We start from the raw sequence: 27,707 nt of genomic DNA, 5'->3' as shown, positions 1-27,707 counted from the left end.
CATACTGAGCACCTCATGCCATGCTTGAAAATTATAATGCATCCCTGAAAGCAGACTTATTTATATATGTTTTTCAGATCAAAGCTTTCACCTCCACATGGGAAACCTACACTACAGCCTAAAATAGAAATACCTTGTTATTTATTCACTAGTAAGCAAGGAGTAAAATCCCACATCCCAAGGCTGTGGAAATGGCACACCTTTTGCTTCTGCCATGTTCATACATAATGTGCAAGTCAATTATTGAATTGACTTGCACAGCATAAAGCCATAGATAAAAATGGACTGGAAAACAAGCAACACCAGCTTATCATTGTCATCTCTGCTTGGCAGTGATTTATCTGATAACGTTTTCCATCCTTATCTACCTTGCTTCAATTTTTGAAAAATTACTATTAGACTTTTTCATTATCCAGCTTGCTCAGATGTAGAAGCATGTGTTGAAGTTTATTTGGGCTTTCCAACAGCCTTAAATTTTGCAGTGTGTTCTTCAAAATCAGACTCTTAAGGGAAACACTAAATGGAGGTTTTGACAAAACATTCATCAAATTTTCAATAATCCATCTTCTTTTTCTCAGTCAGTCCTGAACACTGTAATACATTCACAGTATGCTACTTAAAAAAGGTATTAAGATGCCAGCACATGAATCCTCACATGTCCTTTCAGATGGCTTGGAAAATAAACTCCTGCTCAGTGATGGAGAGGATGAGGTGCACACAGTAACAGAGGAGTCAGTGGGAGAGTTTGGCTCAGTACTCAAACTTGGCATAGACCATACCATTTTTCCACTGACATAAAGCATGTAAACATGCCCACAGCACTGACTTTCATCAAAGTATCTCAACAAATTTTCTTCTTATAAAAATGTTTTGCAAGAAGAACAACATTTCTGCCCTGAGTCACAACTAAGCCTATCTAGCTCAGTGCGTGGCCAGGGTATTTGATGCTGGGGAAAGATGAGGGTGTACAAAGGTTTCAAGGAACAGGGAAAGCACACACTGATCATTTCTCACCTTGCTCTCCCAGGCATCAACAGCTAACAGCTCTGGCAACTCCAGAGCAACTTCATTGCACTTCATTGCTCTCAGTGTATTTTTCTTGCATGATCTGTCCAGGCATCTCTTGAACTCAAAACACACCAACCCCCTGTGGTGATGAGTTCCCTATCTAAATATGTGTTGACTTCAACAAACTCCACATTTTGATTGATTTGGTTTATTTCAGATTCCTTGTTTAATAAAACAAGGCTGTGTCAGCTAGTGGTATGCCCATTAAATATACAGTGACCAGGAAGAAGTTGAATGACTTCTCCAAATTCATAGTCAAAGACCCCAATGATTCCAGAACACTGAATCCAGAAAAGTTGACTTCCTGCCCAAAGATTAGACAATATATTTTTTTCAGTGAGGAGAAGTTATTTAACAATAAAGCAATCAAAAATCTAATTAAGTAAATTCAGCCATTAAAGAAAGTCACAGACTCAAAACATTGAGTGTACTCATAAAAAATGTGCTATAATACAAAATATACAATGTTTGTTAATCTCATTTTAAATAAAACCAAGTTAACTTATAAATTGTTGTTCCACTGGATGTTTTCTGACTCAGCCTGTAGTTCAGTGAGATCTATGCTTTGTAGCCTTGAAGACAATAAAAATCAGACGGAAGGACTTAATCTGTATTTCAGACAAAGGTCCAGATGTCAAGTTTATATAAATGACAATGGGGCTGCAGTTCTAACTAATGACCAGTTCAACACAGGCTCCCATGTGCACACTGCCTGACTAGTGCAGAGAATGGAACTGAGATCTTTGAACTTGCTACATCTGCAAAAAGGGACTTGGGATGCCTTTTAAAATCATTATTGGTTTGGATTGAAAATTTTGGCTTTAAATCTTTCTAGAAAATAATTTTTTCCTTTTGTACTTGACATAGGAGTGTATTTATCTTTAAAGACATTTGGGTTTCACAGAAACCATGAGGGAACAATGAGAAAAGAGAAGGTTTATACTCACTAACAACGTTGGCTTGTCCAGTGAAGATGGTGTACTGCAGCTCATAGGAAACCACACAGAACTCATCATCTGATGTCCAGTGCACAGTGATGGTATCATAGGAGGCTGTACAGAGCTCTTCTCGAATGGTGGGAGGGTTGGGAGCTGTGAGATACAACACAGCAGGCACAGTCAGGGAAGTGCTCCCCTCTCCCCTGAGGTTAGGGGATGTAGTTGATGTGTATGAGATTGTAGAGGTGTCATCTAACAGAATTTTCAACAGCTTTTCGCTAATTCCAGTACTAACTTTGATTATCAATTAACTGTTAGGAAGGAATTCTTAATAACAACATAAACACCTAGGAACTCCAGATTTTGAAAATATTTTGTATTAAAGTAGCTTTAGTTCCAGATGCCATAGAGCAAGTGATGTATCTGTGTCACATTAGATGGATACAATGGCAAGTTATTTTTCTAAGATGGTTCTGATCATTTCACCAAATTTATCAAAATTTCATTGAAGCATATCAAGAGGGAGGGTCAACACTTCACTGTTGATTTGAAAGCAGTGTTTGCCCAGCCTATCTTACCAGAGATTGCCATAAGTGGTATTGTTGTGGTCCATCCTTCCTGGCCCTGCTCTAGGCTGCACTATGATCTGTCATTTATTGGCAACAGGTATTTTAAATATACAATTTTGGGGAAGCTGCCAACACTCATACTTTCATGCCCAATTTTCTCCTCTCTCAATTTTTATTGATCTCCTAGCTATCCTTTCTAATGTAGATACATATAATTTCTGCTGGTTAGAAAATTCATATTTTGCAGCATTAAAAAAAGAGTTCTTATCATAACATAATGACCATATGAATATTACAAGGAAATAGTCACCCAGGAGCCCTCTGTCTCTCTGTTTTTATAATCAACAGGCAAAATCTTTGTGTAGCAAGATATACAATCTTTTTCCCATAATTAGCACATGAGATTGTTCTAAAGACCTATTTAAAGTGAAACTTGAAGCAAATTACTGGGGTCTAATTTTCCTGTTTGCAATCTTTAAAAAGCCAAACACTTTGATAAATACTTAAATAACAAAGAAATGAGTCTCTCTTCCTGAGGGATGTTCCTGCATGCTTGTCTCAGTGGGAGCTTCATTCCAAATCATCTTCCCTACAAGCCACATCATGAAAAGAAGAATCACAAATCCTTTTGCTTTAATAGTGTTTCTTCCAGCTGTCACAGAGTGAAGAAGGAGGGCACTCAAGCTGAAACAACCAAATTATGTCTGAATTAAAGAAAAAGGAAGGCAACTATGAATGTTTGTGGTTTGGTTTTGAGTTTTCTTTCTGTCAGCTCTTTAGCCTCCAATAGCCACAAATAATAGCCTCAAAAAAAGTCCCTCTGAAGGGATTCCACCTTTACTTTTGCAAGATCCTGTTTTTATGAAGCATCTATCTTTTTCCATCAAGAATTTTTATAGATCATGTCTCTGGCTTACTGATGTATGTTCCCAAGGATTAGAGTGCGGACAGGTTCCCAAGCATCCTCTTTTAACCAAGGGGCTTAAGGAAAAGTTCAAATGTGTTTCATGATAGGACCATGATTTGTGATGCTCCAAATATTGAATCACAGAAGCCTACCAATGCTTTTTTATTTTAACTTGTCAGAAAAACCCTTGGGACAGAAGGGTATTAATGAAAAGAAATACAAATAAACTCAAGTAAGAATAGCTATCTGTGAGAAAAATATAATCAAAATGTGGGGGAAAAATGGTCCCCAGTTTTCTGAAAAGATTAATGGTAATATCAGCTATGTTCCAAAAATGTAACCTGTAGAACAATCACTGGAGGTATTTATTTTTTTTCATTCCTAGCTGGGGCTTCATTTCAATATTTTGCCTGTCCTTCAAAGGCCAAACAAAAACTGGAACAAGTGTTAATAACAAATATACAAGTAGATCAATTTTTATTTGTCTGATGGTGTTCAATTAAAGTTTTCTTCTGTCATCTCCTGCACCTAACAGCAAAACATTTTACTTGAGAAATGTACTTGTTATTATTTCAACACAGAAAATAAATATTAATTTATGGAAAACAAAAATTACTGATGGTTTAATTAATTGCAAATTGCATTTCAGTAACACCTAAGCATCTTCAGCTTCTTTGAAAATGGCATCCTAAGTTTGCTCTTTGTGTGCACACCTGGCCTTATAGCTGCAAATCTACAGCCCTTCATGTAATGAAAATGTCTGAAAGAAATTTTACCTAAGAAAGACATGATTTCCCTGACTCTTGTGATTAACCCACACTCACCTGAGACTATATTGCATGAATTCAGCTCTTGGGCAACATTCATTTCATCAACCACTCAGAATAAAACAAATACACCTGCTTCTCCTACAGAAGGGCAGACAATTCCACATTCAGATGCTTTGTTATGACAAAATAATGTAGCTGTCCGACTGCCAAATTCATCATTCCACAGCACGTACTCCTTTAGAGAGTGTAAATTTGTAATGCAATTAAAGAGATTGACCTCAGCCAGTTAGCTTCATTCAGTAATGCATTTGGTAGTGTGTGATTTGGTGAATTATTGAATTCACCAGTACTGTTACAGAGCTCTGTGCCATGGGACACCTCCTCAAAGACCTCAATGATCTCAAGGCTGCACCAGCAGGTTCCCCTCCCTGGCTCGGGTGTGCTTCACCACTGCTCCAGAGGGGAAGCCCAGCATGCTTCCAGCACAGCAGTGGAAGACACAATCCACTTCTCCACAGAGGATCAGAGCACATATCTGGGAGTGGAAACTGCTTCAGACACTCAGACTTTCATTCACCAGTTTTGTGAATCAACACTCTCTCACAAGACAGAAAAATCATTGCTGAAGGCTGTTTTGCTTCATTTTAGCTCAAAACTGAGTAAACACACTTAAAAAGTCAGTAACCACACCTAAAATGCCTGAAAGGCACTAATATTAGAAATGCAGTTCCTTAAATTTGCTCTCAGGAGTAACTGATCTCACCAGCATAACTACTCCCTTTCAACCCTTTTAGTTTAAGGCACCTTCATTTCCATATCATCTGCATGGCTTTTGCTCTGATGGCTCACAAGGTCTGCACGCCTGAGGGACACTTTAGGGACACTGCCACCTCTCCCTGGTGATTTTCAGCATTAATGCAGTGCCTCCTGGGTTTCTATTGAGATACTATTTAAATCCTCTCAGCACAAGGTCACAGAGATTGACTAAAACAACCTCAAATTAATTTTGTTTGCTCAGTTTCTCTCTCCCTGCTGTCATGCAAGTGACTGACTTTGTAAAGATTCCTTATGGATTTTGATACTGAGTATCAAGAGCTAAAAGAAGACCTAAGCAATCTGCTTGAGTTAATTGTGCTAGAAATATCCATATTGCTGGTATGACTGTGAGGGAGTTGCAGAGCTGCTCTGAACCTCTCTTTTAGATATTCATTACTGATTCCATCTTGTATCATGACACTGGGCTGAATCAACATGGAGGAATTGGAAAGCACAGTTCCATCAGATGTGGATACAAATTTTAAGTATTATTAACTTGTCATGTGTGAGTTGGTCATACACACAAACCATCCCGACCCAGTCTTTGGGCAGACCAGGACTGCTCAAAGCCAACAGAATGAGAAGAGATTGCACAAGCCTTGTCTGGAACTGGTCTTTGATCTTTCAGTGCTGAAAGGGTTAAGCAGTAAGACATGTTGTCAAGAGTTTCCAGAACAAAGTTGTTTCTGTGTGAAAAAATTGCTGGCATATGCTAGGCAATACATATTTCTTTGTGCAGTCATAGGTGAAGTGATGGATGAAAAAAACTTATCAGATAGGATTTCTGAAGTAGGGCAAATTGCAAGGTGAAAGAATGGATGCTCCTGCAATTGATTTCAAAGTATTAGGACATAAACCAAGCATTTTTGATTCACAATGGACAAAAAAAGTCCTTCTGACAGTAATATTGTGCAGAGAGTTTGCAAGTCATGCATATTGCCTGGGTCCAGCTAGATACATGTCTAGAGAAAGATGGTTTCCAGATGAAGAGCTTGAGGAACTGTTAAGATAAGAATGCTTTCAAAAGACATCAAGGCTATATATAGAGAGAATAAAACAGGCAGATGAAGATTAAAAGTATTGTTTTAATATACTGAGCTTGATATCTCAATGTCTGGCTGGCAACTTTCAAAAAGATATCAGAGATTTTATTTGGATAGCAGAAGCTTTGGGCAGACATCTACATAAATGATAAGCACAAACTAGTTAAATTTATTTCTTCAGTAAAGAAATAGCCTAGGAAGAAAGAAAGAAAGATAAGGTTGGGGATATGGAGATTGAAGAAGATCTGACAAATATTATACTGGGAAGAACCAAAGGAGAAAAAAATCTCCAGGACACAGCCAAGGTCAATTGTTTCAAAAGCAACTGACAGCAGAGATAATGAAGCTGAAATTTAGGTTTTGACATTTTGTTCAGAAGCAGTACAGATGACAGTCATAAGGTAGGCTTCTTCACTTAATTCACAGCATAGATCTATGGCTAGGATGTACAAATGGTCTTTGTTTTACTTAACTGTGAAATGTGATAAAAGTAAAGCCTAATTCACTCTGTCACAAAGTATTCAGTTTATGATATATGAAAATTCCATGCACCAATCTGAAAGGAGTAATAGAAAGCTTTCTCTGGAGTTTCTGGACAACAGTAGAGACTAATCAAATGCATTTTACTCTTGGGATCATATATATATGTATGTGTATATATATATATAATATATATATATGTATTCCTATAGCTCATGTATACTTATTTACATATATTTAAATAAATGTATTTAACTGTCTGCATAGGTTGCATTTTATGCTCAGATCATTTGGACATGTGCTTTGCATTTTGCCACTGCAGCCCATATGCTGTTTATTAATGTGAAGAAAGGCCAGTTAGAACTGTTTTTCACTGGGCATCAAGGATAAAAATAGTTTGTTAGGGAAAAAAAACATGCTAAAATGCTTGATACGTATGCAAGTTTCCTTAGACTGCATTATGAGCAATTTTTAAAGACTGTGGATTAGTTAGGAAAAAGGCAGAGAAGGACCTATGTAAATGACACAGTCATCATGATGGATCACAGAAAATATCTTTGTAGCAAGACAACCCTTCATTTTGGTACAGATATAACCTTCGTTTTCTGCAGTGCACAGCAATTAAGTTGATAATATTGACATATGATGTACAAAGGGGAGAAGACCTGAGGGATGCAGGAACAGACTGCTAGACAGAATTAACCTCATATAACTTCACAGATCTAAACCATAGCTATCTGCATTTCAGTAAGTACATCTATCCTCTCTTTGGAGACAAATGGGAGAAGTAGACAACTCCAGAATGGAGTCAAGTGCCTCAATATATGTTCTCAAAATGAGATGGTTATTTCTCTTTGATCATAAAGGAAGATGAGACTGATTATTTTAGAGGTCGATTGCTAGATTAGGGTGAATGAGTCAGTTTTTTGTTTTAATCCTTCTTTTCCTTGGATTTTTATAAATTTAGGGTGAAGGCTGAATATGATGGCAAAATTCCTGCAGATTTAGAGAGAGACAGACAGCATAACATTTCACTGGTACGGTATAAGAAGCTGAAATTGATCTTATCACATTATTATTGTGTTTTATTTACTTGAATATATGTTAGACACTGATTGTATTCATCTGTCACACAGTGACAAAGAAATTTCTTTCAGATGAAATTCCTCTTTTAGATATGGCAAGAATCCCACAGCTGCATCAGGCAAGAGTGCTGCTGCCCTGTGCATGCACCCAATCTTGTGCTTCCCAGTATTAATCTATTCACTATTTATAGAATCACAGAATCAGAGAATACTTTGGATTGGGAGGAACCTTCAAAGGTCATCTGCCTCAATCTTCAGAGGATGAACAGGGACAGGTTGCTCAGAGTTCTGTCCAACTTGACCTTGAATGTTTCCAGGTATGGGACCTATACAGCCTCTCTGGCAACCTGCCCCAATGTCTCATAACCTTAATTTTAAAGATTTTTTCCTTATATGTAATCTGAATTTACCTTCATTTGGTTTAGATCTATTACCCAATGTCCTTTCTCAACAGACACTACTAAAATGTTTTAAGTGCTGAAAGACCACAATGAGGTCTCCTTGGATCCCTCTCATCTGCAGGCTGAACAACCCTAACTTTCTCAGCTTTTCCTCTGAAGAAAAGCCAGAAGCCAGTCCTCTGCTTGGAGTCCTCTGCTTGGAAAAGAGAGTGGCTGGCAATGAGGAGGCTGCACCCTCACATTCTCCTGAACTAACACAAGTATATCCTCTGAAAACTGGGACAAGTGAATGGACCCAGGAAGTATTTTCCAATGCTTTTCTAACAGTGCTTTGTGCCTTTCATTGCAAATTCTTGCTGCTAACAGCAGATGCTTAAAGACGCTGCAAAATAAAAACCTACCACATCTCTTCTGTTTTCAATTGAGCTGGAATGAATTGTTCTAATTCTGGCATTGAAATCAAAACACCCTAAATTACAGTAATTTGTTTCTCTTTGTGAGTCATTGTACACTCTGAGACTACACATTACTCAGGCTTTCAGTGAGGGTCTAATCCTGTGGGCTTCCTCAGGCCAAAGACCTCAGTTAGGCGAGGTGGGGCTGTGCAGTGTGGAGATCCCACCCCACAGCCTGGCTCAGAGCACACCACACACTCTCTAGCTCCAGACACAGCCAGATCCTCCAGCTCTGTGATGGGGGAAATTCACAGAGTCACCAACACGAGAAAACATCTTTCACTGCTGAGACTGTGATGTTGATTGCTTGAGCAGCTTCTGATTGCTCATGGGAACTCTGCCAGGCAGCAATCTGCTGCAGCAAGGAGGCAGCCCCAAGGGAGAGGGTAGCACCTGGAGCATCCCTCTCCTGGGAAACAGGGCTTGGTCCCTGCTCTCCCCCTGGCCTGCTCCAGGCTGAGCTCCAGCTGTTCTTTCACTGCACTCTGCTGCAGTGGCTTTTAATAATTTCTTAAACCTACTTCCTCACACTCTGGTGGTGAAGAATGCAAGGAGAGGAGGTGGGAAATCCATTCCAGTTGTTTGAGGCACCCAATGCTTCCTGGGGTGTTCTGGGGCTGTTGGAGATAATATATTCAGGATTAAGAGGGAGAGTGTATTTGGTTTATGCAGCAATGTTTTGGAAGCGGCTGGGCTGCGAGGGTTATCTCTGTCAGAAAAGACCAGGAGCTGACTCAGTATCAGACACAGATAGCTCTAAGATCCACCTGCCACTGCCCAAAGCTGAGCCCATCACTAGTGCTGATAGTGCCTCTGTGATGGCACTTTAAAGAAAGGGGAAGAAAGGCTGTGCAGCAGTGGGGGCAGAGAGAGTGAGAAAATGTGATAGAAACAGCCCTGCAGATGTCAAGATTGGTGAAGAAGGAGGGAGAAGAGGTGCCCCAGGTGCTGGAGCAGAAATTCCCCTGCAGCCTGTGGTGAAGGCTGTGGTGATGCAGGCTGTTTCCCTGTAGCCCACAGAAGACAGCAGTGAAGGAGATGTCCACCAGCAGCCCTGGAGGACCCACACTGGAGCAGGCTGATGTGACCTGGAGGAAGCTGCAGCCCGCAGAGGGAGTACCACATGGGATGAAGGTTTCTTAGAGGAATTGTGACCCATGGAGGACTCACACTGCAGCAGTCCACTCCTGAAGGACTCATCTGGCAGAAAGGACCCACTCTGGAGCAGATGTTGGAGAATGGAAACCTGTTGGAAGGGCCCATGTAGGGGAAGTTCATGAAGAGCAGCATTCTGTGGGAGAAAACCCATGCCAGAGTAGGGGAAGGGCACCAGGAGAAGGAGTGGCAGAGATGATGTGTAATGAACTGACCACAACCTCCATTCCTCATCTCCATGCACCACTTGGTGGGGAGCAGGTAGAAGAGCTGGGAGTGAAGCTGAGACCAAGAAGAATGGAGTGGGGAAAAGTTTTTTGTTAGATTTATTTTTATTTCTCAGTGTCCTACTTTTACAATTAATTTGCAATAAATTACATTTATCTTCCCAAGCTGAGTCTGTTTTGCCTGTAGCAGTAATTCTTGAGTGATCTCCTTGTCTTTATCTCAACCCTTGAGCTTTCATCTTATTTTCTCCCCTTACTGAGGAGATGGAGTGAGCACCTGGCAACCAGCCAAAGTTACAACCACAAGGAGAACTGAAGAAAATCCTATCACTACTATTTTATGAGGAATATATAATAGTAGCAGCTCAAGAAAAAAAAAAAAAAAAGTACCTGTAAGGTAATCAAGGCATTCCAACAATTTCTTCTCCCTGGTAAAATCAAGTGCGAAAGTATCAAAAGTATCATTGAGATTAATTTCAGGAATTAGAACCTGGGAGGATGCAGTTGCCATGGAAACCCTGTAATGAAAAAAAATTGTCTTTTAGCACTCAAAACACAACGACTTCTATATCAAGGTGGACTTGATCAATATGGTTGTTATAGCTTCTCAAAAAACTTGATAAAAGCTTATATATGTATTTTAATTATATGGTTTAAGTTAGGAACTGCCACTTTTATTTTTGACAGCAAGATCTCCAATATTTTTTTTTTACTGAACTTAGGCCTATCACGCAGTATCAGATAAGATTTTAACAAAATATTGGCCAAATAACAATATCCTTGGAATTCTTCTTTTTAATCACCCATGGAACCAAAGAAGAAAGAGCTCTGTAATTAGCTGTGTTTAAGCAACCCTGACAGATGCTGCATCTCTCCCAGCCCTTGTTCTCCCAAGCAGTTTCTTGCTCCAGGCACGCCTTGGCACTGCTGTCCCAAGGGCTAGGCACAGTCCCCACAGCTCCTCAGCTGCTCACCACAGCACACTGCTGCTAACTTCAAAAGGCACAGGAGGGAGAGAAAACAAATAGATGTCAGCATGGTTTATTTTAAAAGGCTTTTCCCTACAAAGCATGTATGCATACTTATATTTCCTCCAAAATGGAAAAGTTTCCTCACCTACCTCATTTCAGGAGCTACATTTACATTTTCTCTGTCCAGATGTACTAATATAAAGAGATGAACTTTCACAAGAAAAATGCATTTTCCAGTCCATACAGCCTGGTTTCACCAAATGCATATTTCTGGAGAGCTGGATACTGGATGTGTTTACAGAAAGTTTGACTGGTTTAAGGAGAGAGATCACTAAACCTTATGCTATACAACAGAAATTAGGGAAATGTTTCAGTTTGGAGATAAACAGACAACTATGCATGCAATCTATGTCTGTTATCTGTTATGACATTTATGTCTGTTATATCATTTTTGACATGTCTGATCAAAATATTTGATTGCTTCAACTTAAAATTTTCCCATATTATTCTTTTCTGTAGACTGGACTGAAATTACTCCAGGACGAATGTTTACTAAGGACTATTTTTTCATATATTTTTTGTGTAGTATTTTAGGAAAAACCAGAGCTGTACATCTCATTGTCTTCGGCATAGTTTTCAAAAGCTGAGCTGAGGAGGTTTCCTGGTCAGTATTCTTGTTATACAGTTTTCAGCATTGTTTCTGCTGCAGCTGTGAATGTAGAACTCAGTTTAAAGTAGATCCTAGGACAGATTTTTTTAAAATTTTATTTTATATCAGCTTTTTGGACTGTTTTAGGGGATATGCAAAAGGTGCTCTGTATTTACATGTGTTACAGTCAGTTTTTGGTGAGATCAACAATTCAAAATTTCAGACACCATGCTGAACCATATTAGGTTCAGAGGATTGAATTTCATCCTGTAATTCTGCCTACTGTTGACACTGTAAACACTGACACTATAGTTGATTGGAAAGGGTTTTTCTAGGATAAATGTATTTCATCCACTGCAAATAATGCACAACTTAATCATCAGAGTGAATGTAATGACTCTGCTTGTGCAGTTACCTGTTGTGCTTACAACAGAAAATATTTTACTGCAATTACTTTGAAATGTGTGGATGAAGAAATGCAATGAGCATGATTTCAGGAGACTTCTTTAGCTGCTGGAGCTCAGAGCCCTGGTGAGACTGTTACATGAGCAGTCTAAAAGCAAACAAAATGTTGCTCACCACAGGAGAACTAAGAGAGTTACTTGTGAGGAATAATTTATAATTCTATTTAGCCTCTTTTTCCATTAGTAATTTGTCTGCAAACACTTGGTATGTTTTTTACCCTTGGTTTTATTCACTGCTTGGAATGATTCTCTGATTTTCAGGGTGTTCACAGCCATTTCATTACAGACAACAATCTGTAATAGCCAAGAATTGTTTGATTGGGCATGTATGTCAGCTTGTTTCATTTCTGCTCTCCCAGTGTCTCTCCTGTGAAAGTACAAAGTATTGCATTTAAGATGCAACTGTTCATGCTTACAAGTTCAAAATGGAGCTTCTCTGAATATTCTGTGGTAGTCAGTTAGAAAGCCCTGTGTCTCCCCAAGTTTCTGCCCTACTGCTGCTTCTGCTGAACACTGAAAAAAAGGGCAGACCCTCACCTTCAGCTTTTGATACTCGTAGTTTTACTACTGACTTCAACTGGGATGCCAAAATGTTGCTTGGTGACAGAATATAGTCTGAGAAACAGCATATAACCCACTGCCTTGCCTGGCCTTGTCTTTTTCAACTGATGTTCAATTCTTTGAATCTGTAATAGGCAACCCAGTATTGCTGGCTTATTTATAAATTGGTAATTAGCTTTGATGAAGACTGATGCAGCACACCAGAGTAAGGGAAAGACTTAAAAAAATGTGTAATAGGAGCAGGGAATCTCATGTTTTGAATTTGGGGAAATTGGCTGGAAAATGTGAAGATATAATGTGAACCCACAAATAAAAAAATAACTATTAAAAAAAAAACTATTAAAAAATTTTAAAAGAGCATACTTTTGATGTCTTTCTTTGTTGTCCATATTCTCTTTCTTTAAACTTTTAAAATTAAAAAAAAATTCTGATTGCTAAACATCTGATATTCCAGGAGAATATTTTTCGTCAGAAAATCCTGCTGAAACTCAATGGGTATGTTTTAGCATTCACAGCATTGCACTGAAAACCAGAGCAAATTTTCTGATAGCATGGTCCTTGTCTTTGGGATCCTTGATACATCTGGCATGCTGAGGGGAGCCAGGATCTTGAAATGAGTAGAAATTCCCTGCACCCAGGAGCCCAGCACAACAGCTGATGTAACATCCAAACCTCCTGGACTGTTGAATCTCCATCTCTTCAAGATGCATGGTGCAGGTTCATTATCTTGTAGCTTTCCATTTTATAAAAAAATGAATCCCTTATCATTCCCAGTTTCTTCTAATGAATGCACTGACTGCCTAATTTTTTCTCAATCTCGGAATTTTTCATGAAGTAGGAATTTCAGCCATAAACCCATTTTTTAAGTGTGTTTAACATCAGACATCTGCTTGGCAACCATTCTAACTCTTTCACTTGTGCATGCTGTTCTTGTTGTAACTCTTAATTTATACCCTTTTTTGACTGCTCCTCTTCTCAAAGGGATGTTTAGATTTAGGACTACAGTAAGGTTCTTCCCAATCTGGTATAGCACAAAGTAGCATTTTGGGGGAATATGTCAACGACCCGCTGCCTTTGACCACATATCTGATGTGACAAGACAATACAGCAACTATGGCAACACATCTGCCTTAAAGTGAGGTTTTTCTTTTTGCTGAAAGGAACATCCCCTTACCTTTCAGTGATATTTTTGGCAGTTTGCAGGAAGCGAGCGTGGTCGTTCTCCTTCAGTGACTGCTCCGCCTGAGAGATGAGGGACGTGGAGCGCTCAATGCACTGTTTGCAGTTTGCAATCTGCTGAGCCAGTTTTCTCAGCCTCACCACCTTGAGTGGAAACACAGGAAAGCAGTCATGTCTCTGAGGTCACAAATCATGACTGGGTTTGCAATTCAGAGGTAAAGCTGGGCAAAGGAGGAGTTAAGATGAATGGCTTTGGTGACAAGCTTTGCGGTGAACTCCATCTAGCCATGTAACATTTTAATAAGGGACAGGCACAGCCTTTCTGCCTGAATATTTTCCACATGGAAAACAACAGGGGAGAGCCAAAACAAGCACAGCTGGCCTATTTTCCAGCAGAAGGAACGTCATTTCCTGGTAATTTCTGCTTACATGATAACTAAGGTCTATTTAGATAACCATTTCCCAGAAATTATGAGATCTGTGTTAAAGGCTACTTATAGATTAACTAGATTTTTTCTATTAATTGAGTTTCATAAAAAGAAGAAAACTGAAAATAAAAGTTAACAGAAAAAGACTGTTCAATTCTGTTAACAACACATACCTGAAATCATTATGTGCTTTAAGTAAAAGAGGGTGTTTTCTTGTTGGTTATTTTTAACTGGACAAAAGCACAGTAGTGCTGGAGAGCTGATTATTATTATTATTGCAAACATATGTGCTGGAGATAAACACAGTAGATGTGACTGTAATCATTAGCAAAAAGGTTAGGGAAGGGTACAGTCCTCCATTTAAAGACAATGTTGGCTAACAAAACTTTCAGGAACTACAATAGTTCCTGAAAGGTCTGGGAGTCCTTCCCTGTGTTATCACATCAGGATCATAGTTTGAACAGGAGTAAGAAAAAGGAAGGAAATTAAATAACTCTGGAGTTTAGAAAGGCACATTAAGAACCAGTTACATGCAAAATGAGGGAACTAACAACCAAGTGGGCTGGCAGAAATGTCCAAATTTATAATCAAGATAACATTCCCAATCTCAGGAATTAGAGCTCAGGCTATAAAGTTGCTGATTTGAGTTTCGGATATATTTGCATCCTAAGCAGTGATGAGGGTATCTTAGTGCAGTTATCTGACAACAGAAACAAGTAGGAAAATAAACATTTTCCAAAACTTTCACAAAAAGATACTGGCCAAATGATTTGTGTCATGTGATATTTGTATGCTTTTAAAGATAGAGAAGAAAATGCAGGGAACAAGCAGATTTTGGTAATGCTAAGGATTTGATCAGCTTCTAGGATGAACTAATGCCACAATGTTTCCTGTAACTGCGCATTTGCAGAGATTACAATTCAGTCTACACCAGACTAACCAGGAAAAGGTTCACTGCAGTGTTAAGAAGTTAATCTCTTTATTTACTAATTAATTAACAAGCAAACAGTGAACAGAAGTAAATTTTAACTTATGAGTTTTCTGCAGTAGAAGGCAAGTCATGACTTGTGATGTCTATATATGAACTATATTTTTCACTTGATTGATTCTTTCTTTTATCCTCAAGAAGAGGAAGATGACAAATTGAAAAAGGAAGAGTCTCATCTCACTCAGTACCCACCCACTTCTGCAATGGTAGGAATGACATCTGCCCTAGGATTATTTTACCTAGTTGATATTTGCTTCTTTCCTGTTACATGATCTGTGGGACTTTATAGGGTTTGGGTGGTAGGTGAGAGTAAGTGTGGAGCTGCACAGGGTGTTCAGACTTGTGTGTAACTGAAGCTGCAGCCTTGCAGGCACAGCTAGAGCTTAGTATGTGTTTCCAGCTCTGTAGCCACACCTGCAGTCCTACAGAGAAATTTGTCATGCTCTCCCTTCCAGAAAGACTCTTAGCCATAGGCCCTCTTAAAGGAAGATACACTGGGCAGAACTTCCTGTGGCTTTTCACATGGGTCTCTTGAGACCTTGAAATCTCTCAATATATATCACATTTGAGTCAGAGCATTCCAGACCTTGACTGGACCTCCACTGATACAACTTCCAGCTCAACAAAATAGAACAAAGAATGGGGACAGATTCTGATAACAGCTCTATTTAAATAAATTTGGAGTCAATTGTGTTACAAATCTTCCATGCTAATAGAAATTAGAATAATTTTTGCAAGCAGCAGAGTTTTTAAAAGCAATGTGTATATTGCACAAATCCAGATGAATTGTAGGTTTTCTACTTCATTTGTAGCACATCTGGTCTCTCTGCATAGAGAAAAGGAGTTGAAACAAAAATGAAGGCCATTTATTTCATTTGAAGGGAATTATATTTTGTTAACAGCATGAGGAAATTCAGGTTTTTTCACACAGTGTACAGGACCTGTGGTTTCAAACGTGTTTAAGTTAGCCCTTGCCTACAGACTTTTCATTTCAAGTTAATTGGAATATCTTGACATCCACATGAACCATGTAACCTGCTCTTGAGTTTATTCCTTCCCTGAGCTTTTCCTGCACAAGAAGAATGAATATCTGACTTAGTTAGTTTAGGAGTTAAACAGTAAACACCTTGTACCTAGAAAATAAAAACATTAATTCAACTCTAGTGCATTTCTGAGTTAACAGTTAGCTAGCAAAATACATTGAAACTTGAGTATCAGAGATTTTTCCTGCTCAATGTGTTTGCTACTAATAATCATGGAACTTTGGGAATTAGAAATGCACACCTAATTTAATTTTTTTCACACTTTTGAATATCTTTTTTTGTAAATAAGTTAAGACTTCATATCCTCATGAATGACAATGACTGGAACAAAATATTAATGTGATAGTATTTGAATAAAATTTAAAGTACCTAGAAAAAAAAAAAGAAGATAATTGTGAGACATGATTCTATATGCTGTGACATTTTGTGAAAGTTAACACTTTGGGGGAAATACTGTCAGGCACATAACAGAGTGAAGGAAACATTAAGTGGACATAATATGTCATTTACCAATTATGACAAAATTTCTGGTTTTATCCTTAAAATCCATAATCACCTGTAGTAAGAGAAATACCAAATAAAGAGTTGAGGTCTAGAGTACTAGTCTTCAAGGATTTCATTCTTCTTTACCTGAAAGTATCAGTCACTAGCCAAGAACTACATAAGGACTTTTACAAATTTCCACCAATAATTTCTGCAGTCAAAAAAGCTGCAATCAAATGAAACAGCATTGACCTACTTGTGATCTAAAGAAGAAAATCTTTTACCTTTCCTTCTTTGATTTTGGTTCCAATTATTTGCCGTCTTTGCTGGATTATTTCAATGAGTTGGTCACATTCTTCCATCAGCTTGGTTTCTTGGCGGGATGCATTTACCTACGAAGCAAAACCTTATGATTAGCAAAACTTTTTTTTTTGACATTTCCTTTTCCAAAATTTTAAATTTAAAAACTGCATTTTCTAAAATGTTTGGTTTGGCATTTTTTTTCTCCTTTCTGTTTATAATGTGTGTTATTTTCAGTCTCCTCTTTTGGATTTTGCAAAGTACTGAATTGAGTACTGCATGAGTACTGCAATGTATTGTTTGCAGGAGGCAGGACTTGCAAACAGATAATCAAGTGTTTCTAACTCAAGTGAGGCAAGTCTGGTTTGGTGAGTATTGAGTGGTGCCAGCTCTAACACACACCAGTGAGAAGGGGGGTCTCTTCAGGAGGTGTTTCACACATCATGGTTTGCAGCCATACGAAGCACTGCAGTGAATACCAGCGTGTTCAAGGGCACAAACACTGGATCAAAGAGTCCATCTGGTGCAGCATCCCCTCTCACTGCTGCTGCTGCCAGCATCTCATAATAAAGAATGTCAGGAGGAAAGAAGTCCCAACACATATGATGACTCCCATTAGTGCTTTCTCATCTTCCAACCATTTGTAGCTCGGTCTTCTTGAACCAGACATAATTTATACATCATTACTAATATTCAGAAGAATTAAATACCTTGGATTTATTTTATTTCTCCTTCAAATCCTGGAAATCTTTAAAATCTGCATCATTCTACAGAAATGAGCACCACAGCTTAACTCACATTGAAGTGAACAACTGGGTCCTTTTAGGAGGATTTGAAACTATCTCCTTCCAGCTGCATTTAATGATCCAAAGTCCTTTCACTGGAAAGGCAGTGAACTACTGATACCATATATATCCACATATTGGTTCCTTAGAGATTCAAGATATCAAAGATCCACGTGACAATACCAAGACATGTGTTGACTGTCTTAATTATTCCTACTTTACCTCAGCAACAAACCAGATAGAAAATAATGTGCTCATGTAGTTTTCTAGAGTATAAATATATGAGAAAATGAAAAATTTTAAGTGCACAAACCCTCACAAATATTAGCTTTCTGTAGAAAGTGCTGACTATTATTATAAAAAAAAAGAGAAAAAAAAGAAGAAAACTTGTAATAGGAAAGTTTGGGTTCTCAGATGAATATGTTCTATTTCTGAAGGAGACTGATTTTTTCAGTGCAAAGTCAACATTCCATATACAACCAGAAGAAAGTACTTTCCTTCCAGAAGTTGCATGTTTAGCTTACATATATGTGTAAAGACTCAGAAAAAAAGGTTAAAAGTTCTAATCATGTCTAGAATAAAAAGAAAAGAACTTATTTCAGAGTTATGTTTCCATTTGCACTTTGCTAAAAGAGGGTAAGGAGGTATAAAGCAGCTTTCAGCCCTGGCTAGTTGCCTCCACAGCCATGTCACCTTTCCCACTGGGATAATGAGTCAGGGGTGAGCAACAGCAGGGATTACTTTCAGGTGACAAGTAACTGTATTTCACCCTTGATTGTTCCTTCAGTCTGATGAGCCCCATGATTCTGCATCAGTATTCTTTTCTTTCCTTCCAACAGTGTTTAAACATGCATTTACTTGTAAGCACATACAGAGCTCATTAAGCTTAAGCGAATGCTTATATATCTAAATTTGGACCAGAACCAATTTTACAAATAACCTTCTTATGTGAAATACACAGTATCCTCCAGGCAAAGAGAGGAATTGTTTATAAAGACCTGTTTCATCAAGGTTTTGGATTATCTTTCTGAAATCTTCATAAAGTTAAAGTTTGTTTACACATTTTAGAGGCTTAATTATTAATTAAGACATCAAGATTATAAAGAGAGAATACATTTGTTTTTTGGAAGGGGTCAGATGTGATTGCAAGTGCTGGTGAAGATGTAGAAGGCATTCCTATTATGCTGGTTTAGGTGCCCATGGTTCTCCTTACATTTGCTGTTTGCTCTGCCTGGCTCCTCACCACAGTACATGAGGAGAGAGAGCACGAAATAGCCCACCCAAAACCCCTAGCAGTGCCACTGTCTCTCCACTGATAACCTAGAAAAGTCAGTCAGTCTGCACTGTCCCTCCTATTCCCTTTGTTCCTGCTGTCCCAGTACCTCAGCTGCATCGCACATCTTGCTTTGGCATGAAACTCTGCAGAGCTGCTTTCAACAAGCTGTACCATGCACTGGTTTCCCAGTCCTGACTTCAGGCTCACTACTGGACAGAAATTCCACTGAAGATCAGGGAAGCCTACACAGGCTCAGCCTGGGGCAGGGATCACATCCACTGCATGTGGGCACAGCTCCTGTGTCAATACCAAGGCTGGTCCATGCCACAGCCAACTTCAGCACTTAATTACAGGAACGTTTTTGGCACTTCATTATGGTAACACTTGATGGGATTTTTGAGTAGCTTCCACTCAAAGTGTTACTTCTAGCACCACTTACATCACCAATTTGCTTTGTCAAGAAGATCTAATTAATTTTTGGGATAACTGTCATGAAACATAAAGTTACAGGAAGGTTAAATCAACATTCTTTCATTTAATACTCTGGTTGATTTGAATAATAATGTATTAATTGGATCTTAACCTAAAAAGCTCTAGACTAAGAAAAGCAAAATGCTTGGAAAAAAATCTCTGGATTTCTTAATGCACTGAGTGCAGGCTTCTCTTTTTCTTTGAAATCTGAAAAGTATATATTTTTTTAAACACCATTTGAAGACATTTCCAACTTTATAACTTGGACAAGCTTGTTAAAAATGAAAATAATACTCTAAAATTATATGATACGTCTGAGCTTTGTATGAAAAAAATCCCTCAGCATTTAATCCAGGGGCTTTTCTTAAGCTGAAATACTCCTTAATCATATTTTCAGCCCCCAAAGCCTCTGATTCAATAATAACTTTATAATTGAGCGCATGCCTAATTTTAAGTGCACTACATTAGCTGTGGCCCTAAAGGGACTATTTGTGAGGTTACCATTAAATATTATTTACTTGTGTGTTCTTGAGGAGTCACGTGTCAGACCAAAGAGCTACAGGCATGGACCAGGGCTCCACTGTACAGGTGCTGCAAAAATAACAGAATGAGGCTTTTCCTTCTGCTTGAGCCCTTTGACAAACAGCAACCTTGACAATAACTTCCAGCTGGGCTGGCCAAGGAATGTGAGTTCTGTCTGGTGAAAATATTTGAGGTTTTACATTCTACATTTTTTCCACATTAAAAACAAGCCCTCTTTCCAAGGAGTTTGTTAAAAGAGACTGATAGCTGCCTTATAAAGTCTGGTGATGGTGTCACACACTTTGTGAAAGTCTCCAAATCATAGAGAGAGCTGACTTCAGTCTGGGCTCCCTTCACCCAAGACAAAGGCTGATTCTTTAATCTGAGGTATCTGTTGTCTGAGAGTTTATGCTAGACTTGGTGACACCTTTCTATGGAAAATGTCACTATTAATACAATTAGTTTTGGCATCAACCGGTTCCTTAAACATCCATGTCCAGAAATACTTTGAACCCAAAACTTTCTGTTTTATTGGTATCATTTTTATAAATTTCTTTACCATGCCAGTTAAAATTGACTAGGAGGCCTTATGATTTAGCAAGAACTATGACCTCTACAAAGGAGAAGGACAAATTCTAGTTCTCCTGATTTTGTGGGGAATTTATTCCTATTTCTGTAACATACACAGACCTCAAATAGTTTACTAAAAAAACCCAACTACCTTACAAATTCCAGGTTTCTTTCCAGGTTTTCCAGACATATGGATAGGGACTGTGGCCCTTTGCCTCAGGAAGTAGGTGTAGTTAAAAAAAGAAGAGAAATGGGGGTTCCTCAGATATCTGTCAGGGAACTGGAAACAACAAGACCTCTCAGCCCAAAGGGGAGAGCAGGCCAGCTGTTCCCAGCTCCACAAGCTGAGAACTGATTTGGAAAGTGTTCTGCTCTCTGTGGAGGCTTCCTAGGCTTTCATCTTCAGAGACCCAAGTTAAATTGCAGCTTAGCTCATAAGAAAATGAATGTGGTGGTTTCAAACTCCCCAGCAGATGTTTGGGAAATCACAAAACTACAGAATGGCTAGAGATTTGAGGTTACAGTGGAGCTTCTATGGTTAATTTAAAGGCAAACAGAATCAGAGGGCTGGATTCATACCCATGAAAACTTCCTCAACTAATATAATGAACCAAAGGATTTTTTTAGTGTCTCAGAAGAATTTTCCTTGCAATAGCAAAACTCTTCCTCTGAGATTCCTGATAGGTGAGGCAATTCTCCCCACAAGTGGAACTCTTCATGTGTCTTTTTGGCAAACAATCTCTAAATGACAAGCAAAATAAGACATCTTAAATTAGAGGGGGTCTGCTTTTTAAGCCTATGCTCACTGTGATAAATTCATCAAAACCAGAGCAATTTTTATTTCCTAGTCACCAGTTGATTATGCAAAATGGAAGAAAGTAGGTGTTAGAAAGAGTCTGATCTTTGGAAATTGAGGCATGAATTTGAGTTTCAGCTTCGTGATTTAAAAATGGTTTCAATTTCTTAAAAAAATAACTTCTTTGCAGCTGTGGCTGTAAAGGTACAGAATAGGTATGAATTTTTCTTTATGTGTTTGAGTTGATAGTTATAGAATAACTATATACTGTGGCTATAAGAATGACCATATACTCACAACAATTACTGTATACTGTATACTGTATAAAAGTAAATTGAATGATTCCCCTCAAAACCTGTTGCATCATTGACAAATACTTCACTTTAGATTTGAGCCTGAATTTCTTCTTGCATCAAACCCAGAAACTGAGATTAAAAAAACCTAACATTTTTACATAGTGGCTGATACCTACTTGCTCTAGGAAAACCTTCTTCATTGCCATGGTGATGTAGAACACATCCTCTTGGATTAGTGTCCCTACATTAATTTAAGGATTATACTCTTCTAAAGAGAGAGGCCTGTTTATTTTACTCCATGTTGTAAAGTGAATAAATTTTCTTCATAGAGCCAGAATACATTGAAGTATTATTTTAACATCATCCATATGTAATTTATTTATTTAATGGAAAAGGATAATCATTAATGAACATTCATGAAAAAATGTCTTCCCTTTCTTTTTATGGCCATGAGAGTCATGGATTAAAACTTCCTTTACTTCATATTTGATGTTATGGGTTGTTCAATTTAGTCTTCTACGGAGCAGAAGCAGAACTCCTGGAAAATAACTTTTTCAGGTTTTCCCTAGTCTAAGTGTAAATCTGATTTTATCTGTGATGACAAACCATGCCTTTGGAAATATGTGATATTAATCAGCTTGCCATGTGAGTATAAATTTTTTAGTTTGAAATGGTGCAAAAAAAAAAAAAAGGTCATCTTCCATTTCAAGTGTGCCAGAGGCTTTGTTTTTGTTTGCATTCCACATCTATCTCTAACCAGGAGACCTGTGTTTGTGTTTAGAGGCAGTCTCAGAGCAGGTTAAACAAAGGTCAGTGCAAAAATATTCCATCTTACTCTGGCTACGTAGGAATTCTGTGAATGAAGGATCTATTAGGCCAGGAGAGCTAAACCACTTTGGGTCCAGCAGATAAGACTATCTGCCCCAATCCTGACTAAAAGTAAACCTTTCTTGGAATACTGAAGTACTCATTTTACTTATTAAAATATTGTTTTGAAATTTTTTGTCCCACTGTACTTTGAAGCATACTGGTGAGAAACTAACCAGCAAGACACCTAGAAGTCCTCTAGAGACATTTACAGTCTCATCCTAAAACAAAAAAACCTCAGAATTTCATGGGGAAAAAAAAATTATAAGAATCTTATTATTTTCACTCTTGTTTTTTACACTTTATGTTAGACCTTTCTTTAAACCTAAATAATGAAAATACTTTTTAATTGAACAATATTTAATTATTTATTGGTTTTTTGTTTTTCCTGCTGACATTAAGCCTTTGTTCCATACTGAGCAAAATATTCCACTTCATGTGTTTCACATAGGATAGAAAAACAAAATCTATCAAATAATCACAGAAGTTCAAAGGACTGCCCATCCTTTCATGATGTTGAAACCAGTGCTCTTGTAAGCAATAGTTCAATACTGAAAACTGTCATCCAGGAGCCAGGGTCTCTAGCCCAGTGTTTAACATGCTCACAAGAGGACCAGTGCCTTTGGTCTCCCCGCATCTCTAGTTGCTCTTTAGCTGTTATGTTAGGCAGAAAAAGGAGGAATTCAAGAGTATTTTGTTCCCATAATGATAAACAAACAACTCAGAGACAGAAAGCTCCATAAGTTGACAACATTTTGACTGAAAATTACAGTCTCTGATAGCAGGCACAAAATATTACCTACTGCATTAATTTACCAGTTAATAGTGAACTAAGCTCCATTTATTAGTCTAAGGTCAAAGTCTTGCAAGAATATCAGTCCATCAAAAATCTGAACACCTGGATATGAGAGAAAGGGAGAGGTGCAGCAAATCAGGACAGGCCACCTTAGCAAGCAGTGAAAAACTCTGCTATTAGTTTATATACAATCTATGTGACCTCTTACCATAACTACAACTCCAATTTACAGAAGGTACAAAACAGTTGTAGGTGTAATAACATATTTCAGCTCGTGCTTAATCTCTGCATAAAATATATGCATAAATGCTGCAGTTCTATATTTGTATAGGACCACTTCTATGTTTAATAAGTAATTTTTGAAATCAATTTAATAATTCTTTAGGGAAATAGTATTTGACTACTAGGCTACAGCTTACTAGGCATGCAACTTAGGACATCCTTGAATGAATATTCTGTATCACCAGATGCTATGCAGCATGTTTTGTCAGTTTTTATTTCTGAAGTTTCTATTTTCACATGCTACGTAAATTCAAGACACCGACTAAAGCTTACCTGCCATTTCCATTGAATGAAATCAACTTTTATGAGAGTGGAATTAAAAGTACAATGAAAGTAATTAGAAGTCAAAATAATGTTAATAGAGGAAGTCTCTTGTACCTTCTCTCATTAGAAACTGTCTTAGAAAAAACAAATGCTGTAAACGCCATCTTAAGGTTTTATGCATGTGATCAGGTTTGCTATTAGTATCTTACTGAGAGTGAGAACTCCTAATTTCCTTCAAATCATATTTTTCTGTCTATTTCAAAAATAAAAAAATACCATTTACTTTTAGCATTTAAATATAGCAAATAAATGTAGCTGCTGAACAAGCATCTTCACAAAAATGGAAGACAGTGGGGCAGAGGAAAAAGCAAATTTCTGTGGAGTTCCTTTCTAAGTTATCACACATATTCCACAGTGATGGTAAACACTTACCTAACTCATTGCTCCTTTCCTAGGAAAAAAATCCCCAGCAAAGTAGATTCCTTATTCCAAAGACTTGGTATTACTCTGAAGGCCATTCACTGCAGTTCAGACACCAGGATTTACATACAGGCTTTCTAACTAAATTTTCCTATTGAGAACCTCTCAGTTTCCTTCAGTTTTGACAAAAATAATCCCAAATCTCAAGGAGTTAGTACCATGAAAATTTGTGAAAACAGAATACTCACTGTTTTTATAGTGACAGACAAAACCTCTTTATTTTTCAAGGGTCCTTTGAGAATTGTATTGATAGCTGAGTTTTGATTTTACTGTCTCTCAAGGAACAGAAATGCCATGCAAAAACTGATAGAGACATTTTGTTGCAAAATTTGAAGGAGCTATCTTGTCACTGAAGTCTTACTAGAAACTCAACATTCCATTATTATTAAATTTTCCTGTTTGGCTCATTTCTTTTTTATCAGCCATGCAAAAAAAATAGCAACAGCAAGATTTTTTAGGTGCTGCCATCTTCTCTTCATTGGTTTTGCACTCTTGCTTTACACTGAAATGTAAAATGTATGTGGCAAGTGTGAGTGCTGAGTATCTGTGCCAGTGAAATAAAGGTTCTTTCATTGAACTACTTTTTATTCAGGTGATTATATAACATGACTATAAAAAACACCATTTGACACTCACAAACCCAGTTTTGACTGGGAACTTTACACTGAGATGTTGCCTGCAGCAAATCTTTAGAAGTGAGCTAGAAACTGAGCATTTCTATTAGATACAAAGAGCAATGGATGCAGCACTTTGAGGGTTACACAACCAGAGGAAAACGCCTCTTCTTTATGCAACCCAAAATTATTTTACAGTGTTGTCCAGAATCTGCTTCCTATGACGTTTGGTGAATTCAAAACAAAACAAAACAAGCAGAAAGACTGAGATACAGATGCTATAAAGTTGTCTGCAAGCAAAACCTATTTCCTTTCTCCTCCCCCCTAGATAATTGCTCCAATTTCTCCTCCAGCTGACTTCAGATTATGTTTCTGTCTAACAGATGAGAAGCTTTATGGTATTGACGATATGACAGACATTTAATCATGCATTTCCTAAAAGAGATGAGAAAAAAAATCCAAAATCAAAACTCAAATTGCTTAGAAACAAAGTAACTGGCATAAGAGGCTCATGCCCAAATTTGTCCCTTTTGTCAATGAATGCTAGACCCTATCAGAAGTAGGAATGCAGTCAACTAGGACTACAAAGAAATACATATCCAAGCAGTAGTCATTCCTATTCCATTCTCAGTTTGTGGAGAAAGCTCTGTTTTATCCCATGCATCAGTCCATCATTTTATGCAGCCCCCGCTGCTGTGCCAGGGGAGGCAGCCAGAGGTGCCTTCCCTGCACAGAGTGAGCAGCACAGCTGCCCTGGGCCAGGGGGTGCTCTGCAGAAAGCAGCCAGGCCAGAAGTGTGAGGTTGAGGATTTGCCATGGGCTCTAAGAAAGGAAAAAAAAACCTTTCCTGATTACCAGCCTTCTGGGTTTTCTGCAAAACCTAGTAATGACAGACAGGATTACAGAGGAGGGGAGAATGGAAAGACAGAAAAATTAGCGTAAAATGAAAAACATGTTGGAGATGTGTCTGAAAGATGAGTAGAACAAGTGTGTCAGCATGCTCCTAAACAAACAGAAAGGTTTGGGACAGAAAAGAGTGTTATAGTCTCAAACAATCACATTTGAGGGTGTGGTTCCCTTTGAGAAAATGGAATTTTAAAAACTCTTGCCATAAGCAAATAAACTAATCCATGTTAGGCATGAAAGCAGACATTGAGATACTAAAATTACTATTATTATTATAAAATGTTTAATATTATATCTTAATTAAAGTAGTAAAGAATACAGGCTTGATTTATTCACAAAGATTTTCTTGCTGTTATGACCACAATCACCCATAGGAATGCAAGACTGGAAGTGAACTTCTTGAGGCTCCCAAGATCAGGTTCTCCATCAGGATAAATCCTGTCATAAATTGATAACCTCCATCTAAAAATTGGCCAGATTTATGTCTCCATTGCTGTGATGGGAGGCCAAACCAGATACCCCTCCTCAGTGGCTGGAAGGTCTCCAGCTTCCAGATTATCAACATTACTGATCAGTCCTTGTGCACTCATGGAGGAAAAAAAATGAAAAGAAGTGTTTCAGAAAGGAATGAGTTTTAAAACATAGAGAGACTGGGATTTGGCCTTTGCTCTGGATGACAGTACAGCTGGGAAGGATGCATGGCTGGATCACCAATCTGCCATAAAGCTGGTTCCTGGGAAGCCACTGACTGCTCGCTTGAGATGAGAAATGGTGGCTTTGTGATAACATTTGGTTTGGCTGGTGAGGATCAATTTATTCAAAACACACAGAGCCTGTTTTCCGTTCATTTTTGGACACATCAGCTTTTGCTCCATATCAAACCACAGAAGACATTCCTTTTCAATTTTTCATGTAACATTGAATTTTTTGGCTTATAACATGATAAAGCCTAAAAAAAGTTACTGTTTACAGCAACAAATAGATGTTAGTGAGCATGACTTTTAAAAGTTTATCTATATCAGAATAAAGTCTTGGTAATTTTAATACAAGGAATAATAATAATTTCCTTTCCTTCCTTGTTTTTCGAAGTTCAAACTATATCTGAAACGGAAAGCTTATTTCCTTTTTCTTTTTTTTAAACCAGTTTTAAAGGCCCCAAAATTTAAATCAAAATGATTTCAAATTAGGTAAGAAAAATCAAAGTAGGTAACAAAAGTCTTTAAATTTACTACCTATATTTTTATATGTTTACAAATGATGTACAATCTATTTTACATTATTACCTATAATAAATCTAATAATGAAAAAGAAAGCATTTGCTGTAAAACTAACTTCCTTTTCAGTTTCAACATTTCAGTGGGTTCATATGTCAAAACTAATACAGTAATTGGAAACTTTTCCCAATATTTTGTAATTTTAAATTTGCATTGTTAATGTTTTAGCCAATCTAATTTAATCTAATTAATAGATTAGATTAAAGATTAATCTAGCTAATCTGTTTAATCTAATTTTTAATTTGGGTTCCTATATTGGGTTGAATTTCTCTCCTGAGCAACCAAGAAGAGAAAGAATGTACTGACTTTTCAAAAATCTATCTAAGTCACATTTTCTCCAATGCTGGAGATATGCACATCGTATCTGAAATTTTCACAGGGCTCTGAGAAACAGAGATAACTTCAAAGTTTACTTCCCCATCCCCACTTGCCCAATTTCCAGCACAGCCAAGGTCCAAGGTTTTGACTGAAGCTCATTTCTTAATATTTAGCTAATTTAAATGCTAATTAGACTAATTTGATGAATAA

At 37.8% G+C, this 27,707-nt stretch overlaps 1 protein-coding gene across 4 annotated transcripts in view; it reads right to left on the bottom strand.

The window, feature by feature from the left end:
- MID1 (midline 1) overlaps positions 1-27,707 on the bottom strand; it is a 181,559-nt gene that overhangs the window by 22,481 nt on the left and 131,371 nt on the right. For all 4 annotated transcript variants that reach the window (XM_071430552.1, XM_071430551.1, XM_071430555.1 and 1 more), the window contains exons 4-7: positions 16,965-17,072; positions 13,734-13,882; positions 10,305-10,432; positions 2,016-2,159 (exon numbers count right to left, since the gene is read on the bottom strand). In XM_071430552.1, the coding sequence (XP_071286653.1) occupies positions 2,016-2,159; positions 10,305-10,432; positions 13,734-13,882; positions 16,965-17,072 (529 nt within the window). The remainder of the gene's footprint in view (positions 1-2,015; positions 2,160-10,304; positions 10,433-13,733; positions 13,883-16,964; positions 17,073-27,707) is intronic.

The sequence above is a fragment of the Agelaius tricolor genome, unplaced genomic scaffold, assembly GCF_023055355.1.
Source record: "Agelaius tricolor isolate 1412-34295 unplaced genomic scaffold, bAgeTri1.0.p SCAF_7, whole genome shotgun sequence".
In the NCBI taxonomy this organism is placed as follows: Eukaryota; Metazoa; Chordata; class Aves; order Passeriformes; family Icteridae; genus Agelaius; species Agelaius tricolor.
This window is presented reverse-complemented; position numbering and strand designations above follow the sequence as displayed.